Genomic DNA, 22,920 nt, shown 5'->3' with positions numbered 1-22,920 from the left:
CTACATTAAGATATATGAAAAAATTTTATGGAAAGTCATAATAAATTCTACAAGAATGGCTTAACGATGATACATTTTGAGAATGGTTTGAACAGTGATCCAACACAGCCACATACTAAACTGCAGCTAGCAAATATAGTTAAATAATAGAATATCTGTATTTTAAAAGAGTATAAGAATGAGGAAGCTTTGAATTTTACATGAAAAATATCACATACACACATAAGCACACATATAGATAACTTAATCGCAGTTGTAAATAAAGGGTATTCCAATAGGAGGGGAGGAAGTCAAATTGTCTCTGTTTGCAGATGACATAACTATATATTTAGAAAACCCCATCGACTCAGCCAAAAAACTCCTTAAGCTAATAAGCAACTTTAGCAAAGTCTCAGGATACGAAATCAATGTGCAAAAATCACAAGCATTTCTATACAATAGTAATAGACAAACAGAGAGCTAAATCATGAGTGAACTCTCATTCACAAATGCTACAAAGAGAATAAAATATCTAGGAATACAACTTATAAGGGAAGTGAAGTACCTCTTCAGGGAGAACTACAAACCACTGCTCAATGAAATAGGAGAGGACACAAACAAATGAAAAAACATTCCATGCTCATGCATAGAATCAATATCATAAAAATGACCATACTGCCCAAAGTAATTTATAGATTCAATGCTATCCCCATCAAGCTACTACTGACTTTCTTCACAGAATTAGAAAAAACTACTTCATGTTTCATATGGAACCAAAAAAAAAGAGTCTGTATAGCCAAGAATAAGCAATCCTAAACAAAAATAACAAAGCTGGAGACATCATGCTACCTGACTTCAAACCATACTACAAGGCTACAGTAACCAAAACAGCATGGTACTGGTACCAAAACAGGTATATAAACCAATGCAACAGAACAGAGTCCTCAGATATAACACCACACTTCTACAACTATCTGATCTTTGACAAACCTGACAAAAACCAGCAATGGGGAAAGGATTCCCTGTTAAATAAATGGTGTTGGGAAAACTGGCTAGCCATATGCAGAAAACTGAAACTGGACCCCTTCCTTACACCTTATTCAAAAATTAACTCAAGATGCATGAAAGATGTAAAAGTAAGACCTAAAACCATAAAAACCCTAGAAGAAAAGTGAGGCAATACCATTCAGGACATAGGCATGGGCAAAGACTTCACAACTAAAACACTAAAAGCAATGGCAACAAAAGCCAAAATTGACAAATGGGAACTAATTAAACTAAAGAACTTCTGCACAGTAAAACAAACTATCACCAGAGTGAACAGGCTACCTAAAGAACAGGAGAAATTTTTTGCAATCTATCCATCTGACAAAGGGCTAATATCCAAAATCTACAAAAAACTTAAACAAATTTACAAGAAATAAACAACCCCATCAAAAAGTGGGCAAATGATATGAACAGGAACGTCTCAAAAGAAGACATTGATGCAGCCAACAAACACATGAAAAAAAGCTTATCATCACTGGTCATTAGAGAAATGCCAATCAAAACCACAATGAGATACCATCTCATGCCAGTTAGAATGGTGATCATTAAAATGTCAGGAAGCAACAGATGCTGGAGAGGATGTGGAGAAATAGGAACACTTTTACAATGTTGGTGGGAGTGTAAATTAGTTTAACCATTGTGGAAGACAGTTTGGTGATTCCTCGAGGATTTAGAACCAGAAATACCATTTGCCCCAGCAATCCCATTACTGGGTATATACCCAAAGGATTATAAATCATTCTACTATAAAGATACACGTACACATATGTTTTCTTGCAGCACTATTCACAATAGCAAAGACTTGGAACCAAACCAAATGCTCATCAATGATAGACTGGATAAAGAAAATGTGGCATATATACACCATGAAATACCATGCAGCCATAAAAAGAATGAATTCATGTCCTATGCAAGGACATGGATGAAGCTAGAAACCATCATTCTCAGCAAACTAACACAGAAACAGAAAACCAATCATCGCATGTTCTCACTCATAAGTGGGAGTTGAACAATGAGAAAACATGGACACAGGGAGGGGAACATCATACACTGGGGCCTGTCGGGGGGTCAGGAGTAAGGGCAGGGTTAGGATTAGGAGAAATAAGCATGTGGGGCTTAAAACCCAGATGACAGGTTGATGGGTGCAGCAAACCACCGTGGCACATGGATATCTATGTAACAAACCTGCATGTTCTGCACATGTATCCCAGAACTTAAAGTATAACAACAACAAAAAAATGAATAGCAGCTGTAACTAAAATACCACTCTGAAGGACTGTAATTGCATTATGATCTCTAATACTCTCTGAGACAAAGCATACTAGATTGCTAGTTTGTATTAATTTACTTTCTCATTCAAATAATGTAATACACTTGTAATCCCAGCAGTTGTGGAGGCCAAGACAGAAGGATCCCTGGAGCCCAGGAGTTTGAGACCAGCCTGGGGAACATAGTGAGATCCCGTCTCTATAAAAATGTTTTAAAAACTTATCCAAGCATAGTAGTGTATACCTAGTCTTAGCTTCTCAGGAGCCTGAGGTGGGAGGATCCGTTAAACCCAGGAGTTAGGGGCTGCAGTGAGCTATGATCATTCCACTGCACTCTAGTCTGGGCAACAGAGCAAGACTTTTTTTCAATTAAAATAATAAAAAATAATAATAGTGTAATAAAAGCATCGAATGTGACTTCTGTTTTTCTGCAATCACACTAAAATGTCTAATTGGTGCACTGACATTAAGTGATAATAATTATAATGTAAAATTTACATAAGTATTTTGTTTTATCTTGTTTGTCACCTCCCACCCCCTTGCTAATTCATCCTCTATTCCTCTCTGTGCCACAGGAGGCTGATGTCTGTGAACAGCTTCACCCAGACTTCCTTGCCCTGAGACATTTGCTGCATCTGGCTAATGGGGGAAAAAAAGATAAGAGTATGGGAATAAAGATAAATTCGAGTCTTTGTTTCTGCTGCCTCTATTCTGCCAGGCTGTGGTTTTGGCAGTGGTTGTTTTTCTCCAATCAAAATCAGATCTCTTACTGGGTGACTCCTCCCAGTGCTCATTTCACTACACTAACACTTCTCTCTTCAGGTCTACCTGTGATAACAGCATTCCACTGTTGATCCCCAATGGCTCACCATCCCTTACTAATTAGTTACTTTGCCTTTCCTGCCTATACATCAAATATGATACCTTCACTAAACTCTACTCATTTAAGCACTGTGAACATGCATATCCATCTGTGTCCACTGGGACCCTGAAGGATATCATAGGCCAGATGGTTCAGAAATAAAGTTGAAATGTGAGCAATGATAAGGAAAGGAGAATTTGTTACATACCAGTAAAGCAGCACAAATTGGGCCATGGATAATATAGAGGAGATGGGTATCAGAACTGATCCAGCAACTAGAGAAAACATAAAAACATTATGTTGAAAATTTTTATTTTACATTATTCCAGTAGAAATAATAAAAAGAGATTTTCTTACTTGTCATTGTAATATAAGCTTCTAGCAATGGCATGTATACAAGCAGGAATCAGTGGAAATCCTATAATACCAAAGAAAAAGAAAATAAATTGGATTTTTTTCTACAGATGGTATTTCAAAAATATATAATTAAATACAAAAATTCAAAGATACTCTAGAAGCAAAAAAACTAGCCACTGTATATTTGTTGAATAAACATTATTTGTATAGTCAACAATACACATTATAAAGTATTAGATATTTACATTTTTATGTTTGTGTGTATGTGTGTGTATGTTTTCTTCTACTATAATTCATAGGTCATTTTGAATCAGTGGACTTCAGAACTTAACTCTTAAGATGTATTTCCTAAGCCACAAGGATTAGAAGAAATTCAGCATTCATGTACTTTCTGTGAGATGGAATTGGCCAATATTTGGTACATTATCAGATGTGGAAAAAAGGTGAGAATCACAAGAACTTCCACTATGAGAGAGATTACTACTAGTAAGCCATTATTTGAAGAAGAGGAGAAAAAAAGAGATTAATTTATGTACCAAAAATTTGGCAGGCTTTGAACATTCTAAATCAGCTCTTCCAAATATGAAATTAAGCAATGCTTTATAAAGTCAATCAGAATATACTAAAATTGTGTGTGTGCATGTGTGTGTATATTACACCTCTGTATATGTTTTTCTTTCTAGATATAGATGATAGCTTAGATAGATGATAGAGATAGATAGATAGATAGATAGATAGATAGATAGATAGATAGATAGATAGATAGATAGATGGTAGGGTAGATATATGATAATAGATAAGTACAACTTCAGTTTTGTTTCTGGAAACTAGTCCTGTTAAATTCATTTCTGCACTTCGTATTTTGTATTATTCCAGTTATTTTTAGTATGTCAGAAGTATATCACTGTTTTCTTTGTGAATAATGCCACATCAGAAGATTGTGTGGAAAAAAATAAATCTGTTGCATGCCTTTATTCAATTACTAATCCCTCTACTCTTATCATAAAATGACAATATTTTAAACAAATATTTTTAGAATGGAACTTCAAAGATGTTTAAATCCAATGCTCTCATTTTACACGTGGCAAAAATGAATATTCAGAATAGTAAAAAGACTAAATCTTTAATTTATCATTCTACTTCTATTGTTTTAGTCACTACATAGTCAGTCAAGTTACCCTCTTCATTGGCATATTCAATAGAAAAAAAGACACTATTATATATTGACTTGTGACTACTGAAAACAATAGATGAGTCAGTGATTCTTTGCTTAAAATGTTGCAATTTGCAATAATAGGCAAAAGTTAATCACCTGATACTTTAAAAATGATTACTCATTGGTATATTCGTATTACAAAGGAACCTGGCATCCTCCAAAGGCTTTTTTAATCCATTGAATCAACAAGTATGTATAATGACACTTACCCCAGCCAAGAAAATAATACCACATTAAGTGTTGCTTCTCTGCAAACACAGCCACCACGATGAGTGTGTGTAGGTAAATGCCTTCACAGAGCATCCAAAAGTAATTACAGCCCATCAGGTAAAGATGAATGAACTGGGACACTTTGCAACTAACCTGTGAGAAGAAAAAAACAATATTTACTTGTTTATGAATTGACATGTAAAACAATAGTTTTAGCTCAGGAAACATGGAACTTTCTCCCCTCCACACAAAATCCCATACATTAATGATTAGAATTTGTGGAATGCCAGTCTTCCTATTCATCTAATGATGCCTTTAAAGTTTTTAGCCACAGACTCCAAAGATTTATAATGGTATATCTTCCAGAAAAGTCTAAATTCTAAATCTACTTTATTTAGTGAATGTGTATTTTCTGAATGTGTTTTTGTTATTATGTAATTATAAGTATAAAAGTGTCACACATAAATAACTTTACACTTATTTACATCATCATGAATCCCTTGACTGTTGCATTCTGCTGAAAATAATAGTAATTTTACAACCAATTCATTAAAAGTGCCCAAATACTTGAAAAGTTTTGCATATTACATGCTCCTCATGCAAATGCTTATTAAATAATCATCTAATATATCCAAAGGTTATCCTATCCAAATATGGGGTTTGAGGGCTTTGTGTAAGTAAAAAGAGGACCAGATTATTGTTTCCCTTCTGTTTTTCCTGAGGTCTCTATTTTTGCTTCTCTACTTTAAAAGAGGCAAGGAAGAGAGACATTCAAATTACAGCAAAGAAAACACAAAAGAGTAAGAGTGACAGTTTACTCCCTTAAAGAGGAGAATACAATTAAAGCTTTCCCAAAAATACATGACCTGTTACTCCTATTGGCTCCAGTTTCTAGTCTGAAAATCAATAAATGTTTAGTGGCAATTATCATTATTTTTGAAATAGTTTTTTTAACCAAAAATAAAATTGAAAAGAAAATGCACTGGATTGTTAATATTGGGTTATCACAGAATAGTAGTAATGGCATTTGCCCAGGAGTTAGCCTAAAATACTTTTACAAATATTGTTTTATTTAATTCTTACAGTAGTCCTATGAGGTGTACGTTATCATTAGGCATATATTTTATAGATAAAAAAACTTAGTACTAGAGAAGTTAAATGATTTGCTAATATTTATACATCAATCATATCTACAACCTGAACATTCCAATTTTGTTTTCATTATATACAATGCCTCCTAACTAAAGGATATTTGTAAAACCTATTTATTCATTAAATGTATCTGCAGAATACATAACATTAAATTTTAAATAATGTACCTTTATGTAAAACACAGCATTATATTAAAGTTCACTCAAAGGTAAAAATGAGATAGTCTACTATATGGAAAGAAATTACAAATCTCAGCTTCAACTTTTTATCTAAAGAGTTTTTAAATATTTATATTTAATTGGGCTTCTAATTCTTGATTTCATTCAAAAAGTTAATCGATAAACCATTACAATAAAAAAGAATTAAGAACATACTGCAGAAAAATATTTCTATGCAGGGCATTAGTAATACAGACAAAACAAAAATATATGACAATTTATAATGTGTTTATTAAACACATCTTTGTGTACAAATACGAGATTTAGAATCTCATGCTCTGCAGCTTCAAGACAAAACTCTGAATCTCCTTGTCTTACTGAAATTCACTCTAAAATGGCAGGACATTAGCCAGATTTATATGTTGCTAATTATACCCCAGTGTGTTTTCTAATCCAATGACTTTAGAGTGGAACATATACAAGATTAAGCAATCCGGATGCACATGTGCAAACGATGCAGGGAATTTTAGAATTTTGAAAGTTACTCTAAAAACACACATAAAACACACACGAGACTGTTTATTGACCCACTTGTTAACAATTCTTTCCCTTCCTGATTTCAGTCACTAATTTTTTCTTTTAAAAAACACTTTATATAGACACATACACATATACAAAATATAGTAAATATTCCATAAACATTATAAAAGCAGATAATTTTTACAATTTGAATGTATGTTTATGTATGCAGATATTTTAATTTAAACATTTTACATATGCATATAGCTTACACAAAATATATACATTTAGATAAGTAAGTTTTAAACTATGTTTTAAAAATATGGCCTGTAAGGCAACAATTTATAAATGTTTATTGAGATCGAACACTGTAGTTCCTTTTAAAACGTTATGCTATGAAGTTTAATCTCAAGTAGGATACGTACAGTTCATTCTTTTCCGGTTTTATTGACTTTTTAAAGTCAACCCGATACAAAAAAATATACTTTATTTAAGTTTTCCATGTGCATGTACTATTTTTTCGAACTATGCAGAGTTCATTGCTTTGAGTTTTTCATTTGGATTGAATAAATATTATGTAGTGATAAACTATTATGTCTCATAGCAGGAGGACTCTACAGCTATAAAATGAAGTGAAGATATGTGTATATGTATAAATAGCTGAAGCAAATAAATATATTACACTTTTTGATGTTCACTCATTATACCTTGGGGAATATTGAGAATACTCTGGGGGAATACTCTGTAGAGTAGATGTAGCTCTATTCTAATGTAGAAAGGTAAATATTTCTCAATATTCCCCAAGATAGAAAGACTTGAAAATATACATATATGTCAGACTTGAAAATATACATATATGTGTACTTAATTATACACATTATGCATATATCAGCCATGTTCCCCCTTTCCCATTAGGCCCTTGAACCAAGGGCACAATCTTGGTTTACTTACAGGATTTGTGGCTACTAAGGCCTGGTTGTTGGCCACTGCAGTGAGGTGAATGATTGTTACAACAGAGTTACAAACAAATGAGAAGAACAGATTTTTGTGTAAGGTAATCCTTTGGCAACTTAGGCTCCTAAAAAGCAAGAAAAACAAGTGTGTTCACATCATGAAATGTTTATTTATTAATCATTATTCACATAAGATACATTCCCAATTCATAGCAGCTGTTCCACTTTTGAAAGAATTATTTTTTCTCCCTAAGATCCACTCATTATAAAATCTTAATTAGGGAAAACCTGTAAGTGCTTAAAACCTAGAGACAAATGAGTTGCTCCAGTAGAGGTAAATATACATAGGGCTAGAAAATTTGCCTGTACAAGGCCTCTACATGACTTTCTCTATTAATTTCTGAACATAATTAATAGTTTAACTCATTTTGCAAACATTGGGATTCAGTAAAGTTAGGTAATTGATCAAAACTTATGCAACTAATTAATTTGAACACTTTGTATTTGCTGTCAGATTCTCATGTGGATAACTCTTTTTTCATTATACCATATATATTATTCTGTTTAAATATAACTGTGTGTTTTGTTGTGATGATGGTCATTACACAGACCAATCTGGAAAAAATAACAAAGTATTCAGGATAGATGAATTGATAAAAATGTAAACTTAGCAACCAATGAGATTTGCTCAGCTTTACTGAATTTTTCTAATTGGTGCAGCCGTATGTAAGGGAAAAGCAATGCCACCTTTTACTAGAGTTCCTCTTTTATAAAACAAAAGAGAGTTCACTGTGTGGAGTTCACATAGAAGTAGATTTCAACAAAAAGTGCCACTAATGATAAGCGATGTCACTCTTAGATTGAATCCACCTCCACTCTAAGAAGATTGTGCACATTTGACTGCCTGCCTATGTTCAAGCACTACCTCCTTTATAATGCATTTACTCAAAGGCTCATTATGATTAAAGTTTCAAAATAATAGCATGGGATCCACTTGTACCTGAATACTTAATGTCAAGTGTGAACTCATATGAAGGAAGACCTGAGGAATTATTTCACTAGAGGCATACAATTTCATGATATGTGTGTGTGTGTGTGTGTGTGTGTGTGTGTGTGTGTGTTTTAAATGCCATCAATATGATCAACCTATATAATCCACCATACCTAATTCAAGCCAAAGGCTTCTATTTTGGAAACTTTAAGGAGACCTTTACCTAATTTTATCACTACATCTCTTTATCTTAAATAGACTGTGTGCCCAGGATATTAGAATTAGGATGGGATGCCAAGGTTTTCTATATTTAAAAATGCAGTTTAGAGTATATTGCCTCTGAAATTGCCTTTCTTCCAGCTACAGGTCTGTGATTCCATATATAGCTCTAGTAATTAAAGAGCCTGGAGGAATATTTGATCCAAATCAATATTTATAAATTGTCAATATATGCCTTCTACAAGACTTCTATGAAAGGATTCATGGGCAAGATGGCTCTTGGAATGACTGCTGAGTGTGTGTAAGACATTCATATGCCAACAAATACGTGAAATCCAGCTGGAATCCATCAAAATAGAAACAACTGGAACCAGCTAGTATTTTCATATTAAAGAGTGGCTTACTTTGGCCTGACTTTGTAGTGTATAGGAGTAGTGATGCAGGCAGTAATCAGGCCTTATCTACAGATTATTGATTATATTCTATAGAAAAAAAGAATATTTGAAAGTTTTGAACAAAAGAATGGCATGATTCCTGCTATTACTTAGGAAAATTCAACACTGAGAGAAAGACAATCCTATTTTTGATAAAATGCCACAGCAGTGACATAATTACTTTCTGTTCATTGAGCATGAAGAGAGTTAATGAATATCAGAAAAAGTCTAGTAAATAATGTTCTTTTCAAATCAGTTATATTATGTGTGGTTTATTTCTGTAATTCATCAGTGTTCCATGATGAAAGTTACAGACATACAACATTTGTTCATATGGTCTTATTTTAAAATCCCTGCTTTGAGCTTAGCTATGTCTATTGAGTGCCAAGTATTGTTTAGAAAGGAACTGCTTATCCATGCAAATATACATGTTTTTAGTAATACAATATAAGTAACTCAGCTACCATCAATGGAAAAAAAGTAAAGCATTTTTCTTAACTGGGTGATTTTGTCATTTTTCTGCTGAGCACACATATATCTAAGTACATTGGCTAAGACATATCTATAAATAACAAAATTTCATAGTTTTCAAACTATAACAAAAAGATTGAGAAGGTTTGCTTAAACAGCAAGTAAGATATATTCGTAAGAAGTAAGTTGAAATAAAGGAAAGCAAACATTGAAGGAGACTTTCAAAAACAGAACTATTCTGCCATTAAAAAAAAAAAAAAGGACTTCTCTCATTCACTGCGTTACAGATGGAACTGGAGGACAGTACATTAAATGAAATAAGCCAGGAACAGAAAGAAAGCCTGCATGCTCTCACTCATTTGTGGAAGCTTTAAAAAAGTTGATTGCGGTGGGCGCGGTGGCTCAAGCCTGTAATCCCAGCACTCTGGGAGGCCGAGACGGGCGGATCACGAGGTCAGGAGATCGAGACCATCCTGGCTAACACGGTGAAACCCTGTCTCTACTAAAAAATACAAAAAACTAGCCGGGCGAGGTGGTGGGCGCCTGTAGTCCCAGCTACTCGGGAGGCTGAGGCAGGAGAATGGCGTAAACCTGGGAGGCGGAGCTTGCAGTGAGCTGAGATCGGGCCACTGCACTCCAGCCTGGGTGACAGAGCGAGACTCCGTCTCAAAAAAAAAAAAAAAAAAAAAAAAAAAAAAAAAAAAAAAAGTTGATTGCATAGAAGAAAAAAGTAGAACTAGAGGCTAGAAAGGGTAGGGGGAAGGTGGAGATAGGGAGAGATTTGTTAAAGGATACAAAATTACAGCTAGATAAGAGGAATAAATTCTAGTGTTCTGTATCACTGTAGGATGACTATAGTTAACATGTTGTTTTGAATAGCTAGAAGGATTATGTGGGCATATTGCATGATAGTAAAAATTAGAAAAATAATTAAAGATAACTACAAGAAGGATATTGAATTTTCCCAACACAAAGAAATTATAAATATTTGGGATGATGGATATGCTAATTATCCTGATCTAATCCCTATATATTATAGATTTCTAAACATCACTGTGTATCCCATAAATATTTACAATTATTATATGTCAATTAAAAAGTGAAATAAAATAAATAAGACATGATAGAAGAGCTGAAAGATAGGAGCTAGGAACATAATGCATTTATATTTTAACTGTTTATATTAATAATATTCACATGTGAAAAGATTGGAAGGGAGTAAAATAAAATGCTAACTGTAGTTAGTTGATGAAAAAATTTAATCCTCTTGTATACAGTTAAAGTTTAATCCTATTTGTATAAAGTTAAACATCCTCTATGATGTTCTGTATTTCTGTTCCTGTCAGAATTCCCTTTTTTTTTTTTTTTTGAACCTGCTCCTGCCTAAATTTGTCTTGAAAGGTAAGTACTTAAAAATGAGCTGCCGGTATATATTCTCTTCCAAACATGTCATTATTGTGAGTCAAACACACACACACACACAAATGACTTCTTATTCTCTTAGTATGGGATAAAAGGATATACCATATTTCCCTTTTTAAGACCCAAACAATATCATTATGGGTAAAGTTTTGAAATAATAGAATGAAATTCCCTTGAAATTTATTGAATATTTAATATCAAGACAAAACAAGTTCTTAAGAAGATGCATTAAATAATTTTATTACAAAGACATTAAAGTTTATTCAGAGTGTTTTACACAATTACCCAAATAACGTGGTCAGACTAGATAATCCACCCTATATAACTCAAACCAAACACTTCTGCTTTGGAAACTCTGATATCCAGTTTAGCTGCCCAAATTGTAGTAAACTGGACCATTGCCACATCATTTCATTTAGTGTTGTGTAAATATGTCCTACTGTCTAAAATACTAACCTTTTGCTTCAGTTTCTTCCATTTCTACCTCCAGGCACTGTGCAACTTGAACAAATGCAGATGCTAAGTAACATATGGTTTCTATCAATGTCTAGTGTAAAAATGGCTCAGATTTTTCTGACGATGCATATTGTTTTTTTCTAAACATATTCCTTAACACATGTAAGTAGATTGGTACAAATAGAATCAACTTGTAAGTGAAAACCAAAAACATGTCATTGGTAAACACATGATTTGTTCAAATGAAGCCCTAAAATATTTGTATAATTTTTCAAATACCTGTAACAAATTTTACCTACTTTAAATTCTTAAATATTTTTATTTTATTCAAAATAGTAAAAGCAATTATCTTAGAGGCTTAGAGAACGTTTACAAAAATCTTTCGCTTTCTTTAAATTTTATAATCTCCCTTTCTATCCCAGCATAACCACAGAACAGAAAATGTGGTTTGTGGGTCCGGATTGTTTCTATTTCGTATTTTTTACATATAATTATTTTAAAATGCTATTTCAATATGCAATTTTGGCAAACAGAGTTACAGAGGCAGTTGATATTATTGTGTCAACAAAATCATTATACTTTATATGTAATGAAACTGTGTTTTTCAATTCACTTTTGGAACAATTTTAGAAGCAAGTAGCGTCAAGTCACTGTGTAGTTCAGACAGTAAATCTGAACTCCGCCATCTATTGACGGTATGACTTTGGGTAAATTATTTAAGATATTGAATCTTTAATTTTCTAATCTGTAATTTAGGGATAAAAATTGTACTTCATAGGATTGACTTGAAAGTTAGAGGAGGTAGATCACTTAAACTCTTAGCGTAACATCTAACCCATGATAAACACTCCATGTTAAGTTAGCTGTTGTTTTTTAACGTAATTATCATATTGCTGATTTTAATCAAATGCTCTAATGGGTTTTAGGTACAAATAATAAAATAGCATGCAGGTTTACCTCAGTAATGTAAAACTTCCTTTATATTAAAATATGTATATTTTAAGTAACTCAATCAAACAGAAAAATAGTCATTTTTTTCTTACCAAACAGGAATTAGCATTAGACAGAATTTCCATATGATAAAGGGCAACACATAAAGCAACCTAAATTATCTTCCCAAGAAATTTCATTCTTTCTATAGTTGTTGCCAAATTGCCAGGTTCACTATCATGCAGATCCCAAATACTATAGTACTCCATCTTCAAAGTTCTGCCAGTATATGGACAATAACCTTGCCTCTGTTTTCCATTTGCTTTTGACATGAGCTAAAAACTTCCAAACTACTTTTCTCAATACTAATTATGAGCAAAATGAATCATGAAAGGGGAAAGTACAAGCAATATAAGAATAGCACAGTCTACAAAGTATTGCTTTCTTATTCTACCTTATCTAATTTAATTTCCAATTTCTCAGATCTTTCCCCCCAAAAAAACACTAACAATGTATCCAAATGGAAACCATCAATCTGAACATTGCTACAAACAATAGGCAGAAAACAACAAATACATTAAAAGAATCAGTAGTGTGACTATCTTTTGTCTATTCAATTGAACTCTTAAGTTGATGGAATCACATGTTTACATATGAGAAGTCTATAACCTCTTTCAGTAGCTCTCTTTTGGAGGCTGCTGGTGATCCAAATTAGATTAGGCCAGATTAGAAAGAGTGTGAGTATTCCAACCAAGGTGTTCCATGAAGGTCCTAGAGGAGAAATGATTGCTCTTCCTCCATTATGCTCCCTCCTCCCATGCCCTTGCATTTCAGGGCTGCTGACTTAATGAAATATAGGAGTATCAGGCTGCATAAGGAACAGCCATGTTCATTTTGTATGGACAACTGATTTTCTACCGTTTGTGAACTGCTTTGGTAAGGCTGCTTTTCCTGGTGTTCTAGTGAGCAGGAAACCAAGAGAAGAAAGTCTTTCTGAATCCCTGTGATTCTTGGGCTCCAAAACCAACCAAACAAACAAAAACCTTTTCAGAGGCAAAATTTATAATGATAGCAGCCACGATTTTTGAAACCCTTAGAATATCCCCAGCACAGAGATAAGCACTTGAAAGTCCTTATCATATTTAACAACTCCTTAAAGTATTATTATCTTTTAATAAAACGGAGATAAGTTTCTCAAGGTTACACTCTTATTAAGTGATCTATTGAGTTTGAATTTTGAAGTTCTCAAGAAAGCAATAAGGCTTCTGACTACTTTATTATCCTGCTAGTCACTTACGATTGGATAGTAATATTTTGGGCACTGTTACTAGAACTGGGGAAACAGTTGTGAATAATACAAAGCAAAACCCTGACCTCCTGTGACTCCTATTATAGCGGACGGTAAATAGGCACATAAATTAAACAATGTAATCCCAGATAGGAAGACATCCCTGTTTGTCGAAGCCCTGAGCTTAAAGTTTCTGAGGGGCAAGAACAGACCATGTGACAGAGTACAAGGTAAAAGTCCACGATGGCTTTTTTTCCATTCTACAGAATAAGTAAATTAAATTCAAAGAACATAACTTACTGAATGGCTTTTTGATTCTGAAGTTCATACTCTTTTATGTTATACAGCTTTTTTAATAATTAATGAAAAATTGTTTACTTTATTCTTTTTAAAAATTATCCCCATCTCTTTCATGTAAGACCTTCTTGGTTTTTGACATCTTAATGTTTCATCAGCAAATGTTAGCAGCATAATATCCAGTCACTCTGTTTTTTTCTTTTTCTTAAATACTAAAAATATACTACAGTTTTGAGAGTGTGCTTTGACTTTCTTCTCGTATATGTCTGTGGGTATGATCTAGAAAAATAAACTGTCTATAATAATGGAAAACCCAATTGTGAAATATATTCTGACTTTTGGGAAAAAATGCTATTTATTTCTATTTTCTATTTCAAATAACAAAGTTTTAATCTATTCAAATAATGATATAATTTTCAAAATGTATTGTCATTCTATTGCCATGAAAATTTAGGTATGCTTAAATTAAATAGCACATATGATGAAATTCACTATTCTGAAGTTGCATATTTATCAAATATATCCGTAGGAATAAAAATATGCATATTTAATGTGGATTTGTAGCTTTATATTTTTTATATCTTAAGTCCAAATTATCTAATTCAGTTACTGTATTTACTTTATATTTTCATACCTGGGACTCTTCTCCATAAGCCAGTAATAGCAATGACCTTATAGCAGAACAGGTTAATGTTAAAGCATGTCCATTATTTCTTGCACTATTCTGTCCACATTCAAACCGTATACTCTATGTAGAAATGCAATTATTTTCAATTCACTTTTGGAACAACTGGAAATGAGATGCAGCTAAAATGGACATATTTGAAACATTTTGGCACGATCTCACATTATGGAATAAGAATGTTTTCACTTCTCACAACATTCAGTTTGAGAGGGATGGATTTTTATGTTCACTAATTGATTAAAATTCGTTAATTTGGAGATAGACTCAGTGAGTATGACCCAATAAAACATTTAAGAAAACCTATAGTTCTCACGTCTGTAATCCCAGCATTTTGGGAGACCGAGGCGGGCGGATCACGAATTCAGGAAATCGAGACCATCCTGGCTAACACGATGAAACCCCGTCTCTACTAAAAATATAAAAAAAAAATAGCCGGGCGTAGTGGCGGGCGCCTGTAGTCCCAGCTACTCAGGAGGCTGAGGCAGGAGAATGGCGTGAACCCGGGAGGCGGAGCTTACAGTGAGCGGAGATCCGGCCACTGCACTCCAGCCTGGGCGACAGAGCGAGACTCCGTCTCAAAAAAAAAAAAAAAAAAAAAAGTTAAATAAATAATATCTAATGTTAAGCTGAAGGAAGCCTGGGATACAGACCATAGAATAGGCTATATCTCAGGACCATAGTGTATAACAAATTTACAATGACTAAATGAACGTACCGTGAGTTAAGAGAGCAAGGGTTATGCTGGGTAGGCAGTGAAGGGTGTGCTGTTCAGGGAACACTAGATGACTGCTTTTGAACTCAGTCCTTGTCAAACCTCTGACAGTGCAGTATTGCCAGGTTTTAAATCAATGAAAAGTCAAAGTTCCAATATGTCAAAACACGTACAACATCACGGTAATTAGTAGAGCAAACTCTATAGGTTTCCACGTAGAAATTCATTAATAGCTGTGTTTAAATATGGTTTAAAGATTAATCATGTGGGAGGCTGAGGCAGGAGAATCGCTTGAACCGGGGAAGTGGAGGTTGCAGTGAGCCAAGATGGCACCACTGCACTCCAGCCTGGGTGACAGAGCAAGACTCCATTTCAACAACAACAACAACAACAACAACAAAAAAGATTAATCGTGCACAATTTTCAGAGAAAAGTTATAGCTTAAAGAAAAACTATACTTGCTCTAATTGAAAAAAATATGAAGAAACTGGAAATGAGATAACAGTTCACAATACTGTTTAAATATATTCAGATGTGATCTAAGAAAAAAATGAGAATTTTGGTCATTTGTACTGAGAAGCAGAAATACAAGCAATAACAGGTTATTTCAATAAGTTAAATTTGAATGCTTTTATCTACCAATTGGATAGAGGTTATTTTTCTGAACTTTATTTGGAACCTATGGCAAGTACCTACAGAAGATATCATTGTTTACATAGTTCCAAATATGCAACTTGGCTTTTAAATTGTTTAGGGTCAGTGTCTGAATGTTAGCAAAGATGTTCTTTAAAAAAATAAATAAAATAAAATAAAATAAAAAACAACAGCATTTTCTCTTTTTTTCTATAAAAGTTGGATAGATGTCATATGCTCTCTTTTCTGTGGAAAAAAGATGAAGCCTTTTGTCTAGGTTGTAAGAGTGAGATTTGCTTTGCTCTCTGATTTTAAACAGTAATTAAAATATAATTTGTAACTAATTCCAGTAAAGTTTATTTATTTATTTATTTTTATCTAAAGGGTTCCACTTTGTTTTTCCAAGAATCATTACGAGTAAGAGTCATTGCCTCTCAGGGCTTGGCAAGCCTTAAAGTTATGTCTCTTTCTCTTTTCCCCTCCCTCTCTGTTCCCTTTCTTTTTATCTCCTGCTCTGACTTGTTCCTTTAATTGGCTCTAATATAAAACTGAAGTATATCTGGTGAATACTGTTTTGTGTTCTCTGTTTCTAATTTAAAGAATGGATGAGTGGCAGACTTTTCTCTCTCTAAATAAAAAATAACAAACAGTATCCTAAATCAATTTTTTGTATGGTTCTTGGTTTTTATTAGGGTGGGTCAGTGACCCTCAATTACCAAAGAAGGAGGAAAAAAATTCCCATACTGAGTAAGCAAGAATAACTACAGTATCAGGAACTGGGTTAAGAAACAGAAAGGATCTGCTAATAGATATTTTTATACACAATGAATGATTTTCTGTGAAACATCAGCTCCTCTAGGAATTGTTTTCGGGTTAGTTGGACGAAAGCTAATAATTTCTATGCCCCTGACTTCACAAGAACATGATTCATGAACCATTCAAATTCAGTATTTTCTGAGGTGACCCTATTCTTCCTTGGATCTAGCTGCAGAGTCTTTCATCTTGTTTTACACAGATGCTTCTACTGATTTGAATTTTAGAGTCTTAGTCTAATGCCTTTCTTTGTTGATGGAGACGAATAAGGCCAGACAATCTTAAGGGACATGTTGAAGGTCACAGATAAGACATGGGCAAGTCTGTCCTATATGTTAGCTTCAAAGTCAGTTCATGTCTTCATTCCTTAAAAGTTTATTGAGCGCCTGCTATGTGCAAGATCCTATGCTAAGCCCTGAGATGTATAAAGAAACAAAGCAGAGGTGGCTCCTGCTCTCATAAAGCTAACTTTATAAAATTATTTTCATTAATTCTAGTGACATGTCCGGTAGATAATTCTGTGGAATAAATGTTAGACATATCTAAATTCAAAGACTAAAAATTCCTTAATATTGATTCAAAAATGGAGTAAGCTACATGTTAGCTTCTGGTCATAAAAAAATCTTATTACCTTTGACTGATTTACTTAACCATAGTTTTTCCTATCGTAATTATATTATTAATTTGGTTACAAAAATGTTCAATGTTTACTTATTTTTTTACATGAATAGTTTCTTTATAAACATGGTCCATTTAAAACTAGAACCTGAACTATTTAATTTTGTTTTTAAAGATCTTACTGATATAACATACCTACCAGAGCTAAATATTTATATTCAAACCTTGTAATGGACTAATAGGAAGTGAGAACAATGCCAATCATAGATAACATTTTTTGAATCAGACGCTCTATTAACACTACATCTCACTGATAACCCTGCCATCATCTCAGTCCTTATAGCAAATCTATGATGTAGATACTAAGATGATCTGCATTTTTAACACACACAACTGAGGATTAGAGAAATGAAAAAACATGTTCCATGGTACCCAGCAAGTAAGTGACAAAGTGGAATTTGAGACCAATTCTGCCTGTCTAAAGAACACTCTCAGGCTGGGCACAGTGGCTCATGCTTGTAACCCCGACAGTTTGGGAGGCCGAGACAGGAGGATCACTTGAGGTCAGGAGTTTGAGACCAGCCTGGGTAATATAATTAAACCCCATCTCTAAAGAAAAAAAAATCGTTAAAAAATTATCTGGGTGTGGTGATGTGTGCCTGTAGTCCTTGCTGCTTGGGAGGCTGGGTGGGGGAGGATTGCTTGAGCTCAGGCGTTTGAAGCTGTAGTGAGCTATGATCGTGCCACTGCACTCCAGCCTGGTGACACAGTGAGAGCCTATCTCTCAAACAAGAAAGAAAGAAAGAACACAGTCTCCTGTAATCACATCTAGACATACAGAAAATATTTAAAATGCTATACATGAGTTTTACTTGAAGACAGTTTCTCATGTTTTACCTAAGGCCTGAGAATTATAATAATAAAGGAAAATTTGCAGTTTTGCTTCTTTCTTTTCAAATTCATTTTTAAAGATTTGTAGAGTCAATTAAAATAAGTGAACTAGAACACAGATCAGGAGAAATCTTGAAAATGTTACTTAATTAATTAGAAAATAAGTAAAATTAGGTGTAAGACTAGACAATCTCTTCACTGCTTATGGCTTATAATTTCTATCTATTGCAGTTTTACCCATCATTGAAGCATTTGCTTCAATTAGAGTATCACCTCAGGAATCTTCAGATTCTATGAGTTAGAATGGTTCTTTCCTTTCTCAGTGTCCCCCAGGTCTTTGTATCTCTAGAATAACACTCATTGTTTTGTTTTGTTTTGTTTATTTTACTTTGTATTACTGTTACATATGAGTATTTCAGATGACTACATAAATGTATTCTGAGTGCCTGTATGATTGATATAGTCTAATGAAAAAATTAGTAACTCTTACTACTTATTGAGGGGCTCCTAAATGCCAGGTCCTATATGAGTCTACTTTGCCCAGTATTTAAAATAACATCATGACCCATTATAAACACACACGCGCGCACACACACACACACACACATCCCTGGGGCTTATTTAAAGCAAAATCAGGCTAAGTCCATACTATTAGCAAATAGACATGACAAGTTTGGAATACATCCCGTGTCTTAATCATTATCTTATACCATCCATTAAAATTAAGTTGTGCCTCAATTCAAGTTCATACCTCTCATACTAACTCACCATTGAAAAATTCTTTTTTTTTTCCTTTCAGTTCACTATATGGAATAAACAGTTAATTGTACTTTCAGTAAAAACTTCAAGTAGAAGCAAGGTAATTATTTGAAAAACGTATTTTTTCTTTTATGTAGAGGTCAAATTTCTTATATTGGCAAGACACTCATTTCCTTTAACAAAGTTTTGCCTATGTAGCATGTTATACATCTTGTTTAAAAGCATGGGCATTTTAGCAAATAACAAATGCATGTATTTATTGCACACAGTAATCTTTATTTTTAAAAAATATTATTTTTCTAAAAAATTGGCCTATTTATATGTAAAACATGAGAACAGTATTTGGGAGAACCAAATTTCTGGCCTCTCTTTCGGAATGAGGAATGTGCCTACAGGTTGCATCCTTAAAGTTAATAATTTAGTAAATATATACACAATATCATTTTTAAAAAAGCACTTCTCCATAGATGAAATAAACATTCTCTGATTTTAAATTTTAACCCTTCAATTAAAATTTAAAATTAGTTGTGAATGTCAGTTGAATAGTATTTGTTCTTAAATAAAACATACATAAAGACAGATATAAAAATATTGAACATGACTTTATTCCAATTCTTTATCAATAAGAAATACAGTTTACGTGTGTAGATTAAGCTTGCAAAATACTTTGACAGATACCAACTTCCTTGATATGGAGATTGTATATTTTGATTAAAAAGTTAACTCTTTCATTCTAATCCTCTTTACTAAATTACTGTTTCATTCGTAGATTCTTGGGCTTGGAAAGAGCATTAAAGATCCTCAGGTCCAGCTATGAACCCAGGATAGAAAAGCCATCTACTTCAACTTTCCTGATAGGTTAACAGCTAATTTCTGTCTGAAAACCCTGAGTGACAGGAAGGCAGATGGCAAGGTTCATTACATTTTGTTTAGTTATATTCATTTTTTTATTTTTTAATTGAGCTATTTTTTTTCTGTTTGTTATTATACCAACTGTATTCTTAATTATAGTAATTTGGATTCTTGAAGTCACACATTGTGTCTTATATATTTTGTCTTTTTCTGGCTTAATGCTCCTGGTATGGTACCTTGATGCCCTGATCAGTTGGTATTTTCTTCAGTTTCTTCACTTGATAAGTTAATTTTTATGATATCTTGCTTTGCTCTCATATAGTGAGCCAGGTGAATAAGTGGTCTGATTAGAGATTTAAAATTGAATACTGTACATTTGTTGGTATCATTTGGCTTGCAGTATTGTTTTCACTTGGCAGCTCTACTCTTATCTAATTAGTTCACAGCAAGCATTTTCCATTAAATCTTAGACTCTTTCACATGAAGGAACATAATTAATTTTGCATTTGACTTTAGGAAATTGGTGCAGGACTTTACTTATCTTTACTAAATTCCAACTTGTTTGGGACCGTATGACTTAGAATTCTAGAAACCATTGTCCTCCCTGTAGCCACTGGTTTTGACAGGCAAATGTAATTGTTGTATTTCCTACCTTTATCCTCTTCAAAAATTTAATGTGCTTGGATATTTCGACTTATAACATGCAACATAAAAAGAGATCATTTAATCTGAAGACTCTCAGCTGTATTAGTTTTTAATTTGCAGAGATAGTGGTCTTCCAAATGTTAATTAAAATTTTACCCTATATCTACTATCATTAATTGCAATTCTGGAAATATTACAATGAGTAATTCAGGAAGATTTCACTGAGGAAGTGATGCTAAAATTTAGATCTGAAAGATAAATACATTTAATTAGACTAGGGAGGAGGCAAAGATAACAGGCAGGGCAAGTTAATGATTTTGGTTTTATATGAATTACAATGGAAAATCTAAAAATTTTAAAGCAAAGAATGGCAAAATCAGATCAATATTTGATCTAAATATTTGAAACTATTATTCTGGCTGCCTTGTTTAGAATTAAATGAAGAGAGAAAGTGAATTTACTGAAGCTAAATAGAACAAGACTGCTGGTGATGGCAGTAGTGATCAGCAAATGGAATAGATTAGAAGGGTTTCAAAAGGTTAAGTTCACCAGGTATAAGGAAAGAGTGACAGAGAAGAAAAATGAGAGAAATGTATCATGGATCACTCTTAAATTTCTGGCCAATGTAATTGGATTTCTGGTAGTGTCATTTGTAAAGATGGGTCACTCTGGAAGAAAACCAACTTGGGTTAGAAGGAGGTAGATACTATGAATTTGTTTTGAACATGTTCATTTTGAGATATTTTTGAGACGATGTGTTTCAAGAGCCATAAAAAGATATATACCCTTTGACCAAGAAATCCCAAGACTCTGGGAATGTAGCCTGAGAAAACAGTACAAACTATGGGAAAAGTTATAGTTGAAAATGTCCATTGCAGTGTTTTTTAATTGGAAAAAATGAAAGCAATGTTAATACTCAGAAATAGAGAATTTATATAACAACTTTTGTACACTCACTAAATGAAAAATTATTTAGCTGCTCAAATGGTTGTTTAAAAACTGCTTAGTAACATATAAAGTGCTAATTATATAATGCTGTTATAAAAATAGTTCAAATATTTAAATGCTATAATTAAAACTGTAGAAACAATATGAAATAAAACTAGAAAAATATAAGAAATTGCTTAATAGGATATTAAAATTATAGGTTTATATATATATATATCTTCTTTGTCTAAAATTAGTAGAAGAAGGAAGTTGGAGGAAGGAGGAAGAGTAGGAAGAGGAATAAGAAGAAGAGGAGGAGGAGGAGGAAAAAGAAGAACAAGAAGAAGGAGAAGGAGAAGAAAAAAGATAAAAGAGAAGGAGCAGCGGCGGCGGTAGCAGCCACAGGAGGGGAAGGAGCAGAAGATGATGACAATGCTGATGAAGATACAATGAAACATAGCTACTTACTCTTGTCACACTGAATTCTATAATTATTACTAATGATCAAAATTATGAAAATCATGTGAAGGCATAAAATAATGCATGCATGACTTAGAATTTAACTTTCTAGAAATTTAAAATTGATTGTTGATTGCTTTGTTCAAAAAATTGGAGCTGACTCTTCCTCCTCAAAAAGGAGTGAATTACAAGTAAAATTGAAAGTACAGTCACACCTTTTTAATGATGATCCTCCAAACCAGGAAAAACCCTAAACAAAGTGTATTTACATTATATTTTTGATGACATATGTTAAATGCCATTGTTATTATTTGCACAAAATTCCAGTTTCTAAAATGGACACTTACTCTGTTATTAAAATTGGCCAAAAGCTAAACACACAATTAAGAAGGCCTATAATATTTAACAGTTCCCAAAGCAAATACATTTAGGTTTGTATATTAGTTTGGACTCCTTATTATATGTCTTCACTTTTATATGCCTACTAATTTTGTGAAATTCAGGTTAAGATATTTCATCAATCTCCTCTACATATTTTACAAAGCTGAGATCAACTTAATTTCAACTTATTTTAAACATTCAACTTATTTCAAACATTAAAAATTATCTATATTTGTATATTTTGTCAGACATGACATAAATATGCACATGATGGGGCATTCACCCAACACATCTAGTAATTTTCTTAAAATATTTT

General features: G+C 33.1%; 1 protein-coding gene across 2 annotated transcripts in view; it reads right to left on the bottom strand.

Moving 5' to 3' along the window:
* Positions 1-22,920, bottom strand: part of CALCRL (calcitonin receptor like receptor) — a 106,936-nt gene that overhangs the window by 12,869 nt on the left and 71,147 nt on the right. For both annotated transcript variants that reach the window (XM_050752806.1, XM_050752805.1), the window contains 4 exons: positions 7,720-7,846; positions 4,939-5,092; positions 3,514-3,574; positions 3,365-3,431 (listed from right to left, as the gene is read on the bottom strand). In XM_050752806.1, coding sequence (XP_050608763.1) covers positions 3,365-3,431; positions 3,514-3,574; positions 4,939-5,092; positions 7,720-7,846 — 409 coding nt within the window. The remainder of the gene's footprint in view (positions 1-3,364; positions 3,432-3,513; positions 3,575-4,938; positions 5,093-7,719; positions 7,847-22,920) is intronic.

This window comes from Macaca thibetana, chromosome 12 (assembly GCF_024542745.1).
Source record: "Macaca thibetana thibetana isolate TM-01 chromosome 12, ASM2454274v1, whole genome shotgun sequence".
NCBI lineage: Eukaryota > Metazoa > Chordata > Mammalia > Primates > Cercopithecidae > Macaca > Macaca thibetana.
This window is presented reverse-complemented; position numbering and strand designations above follow the sequence as displayed.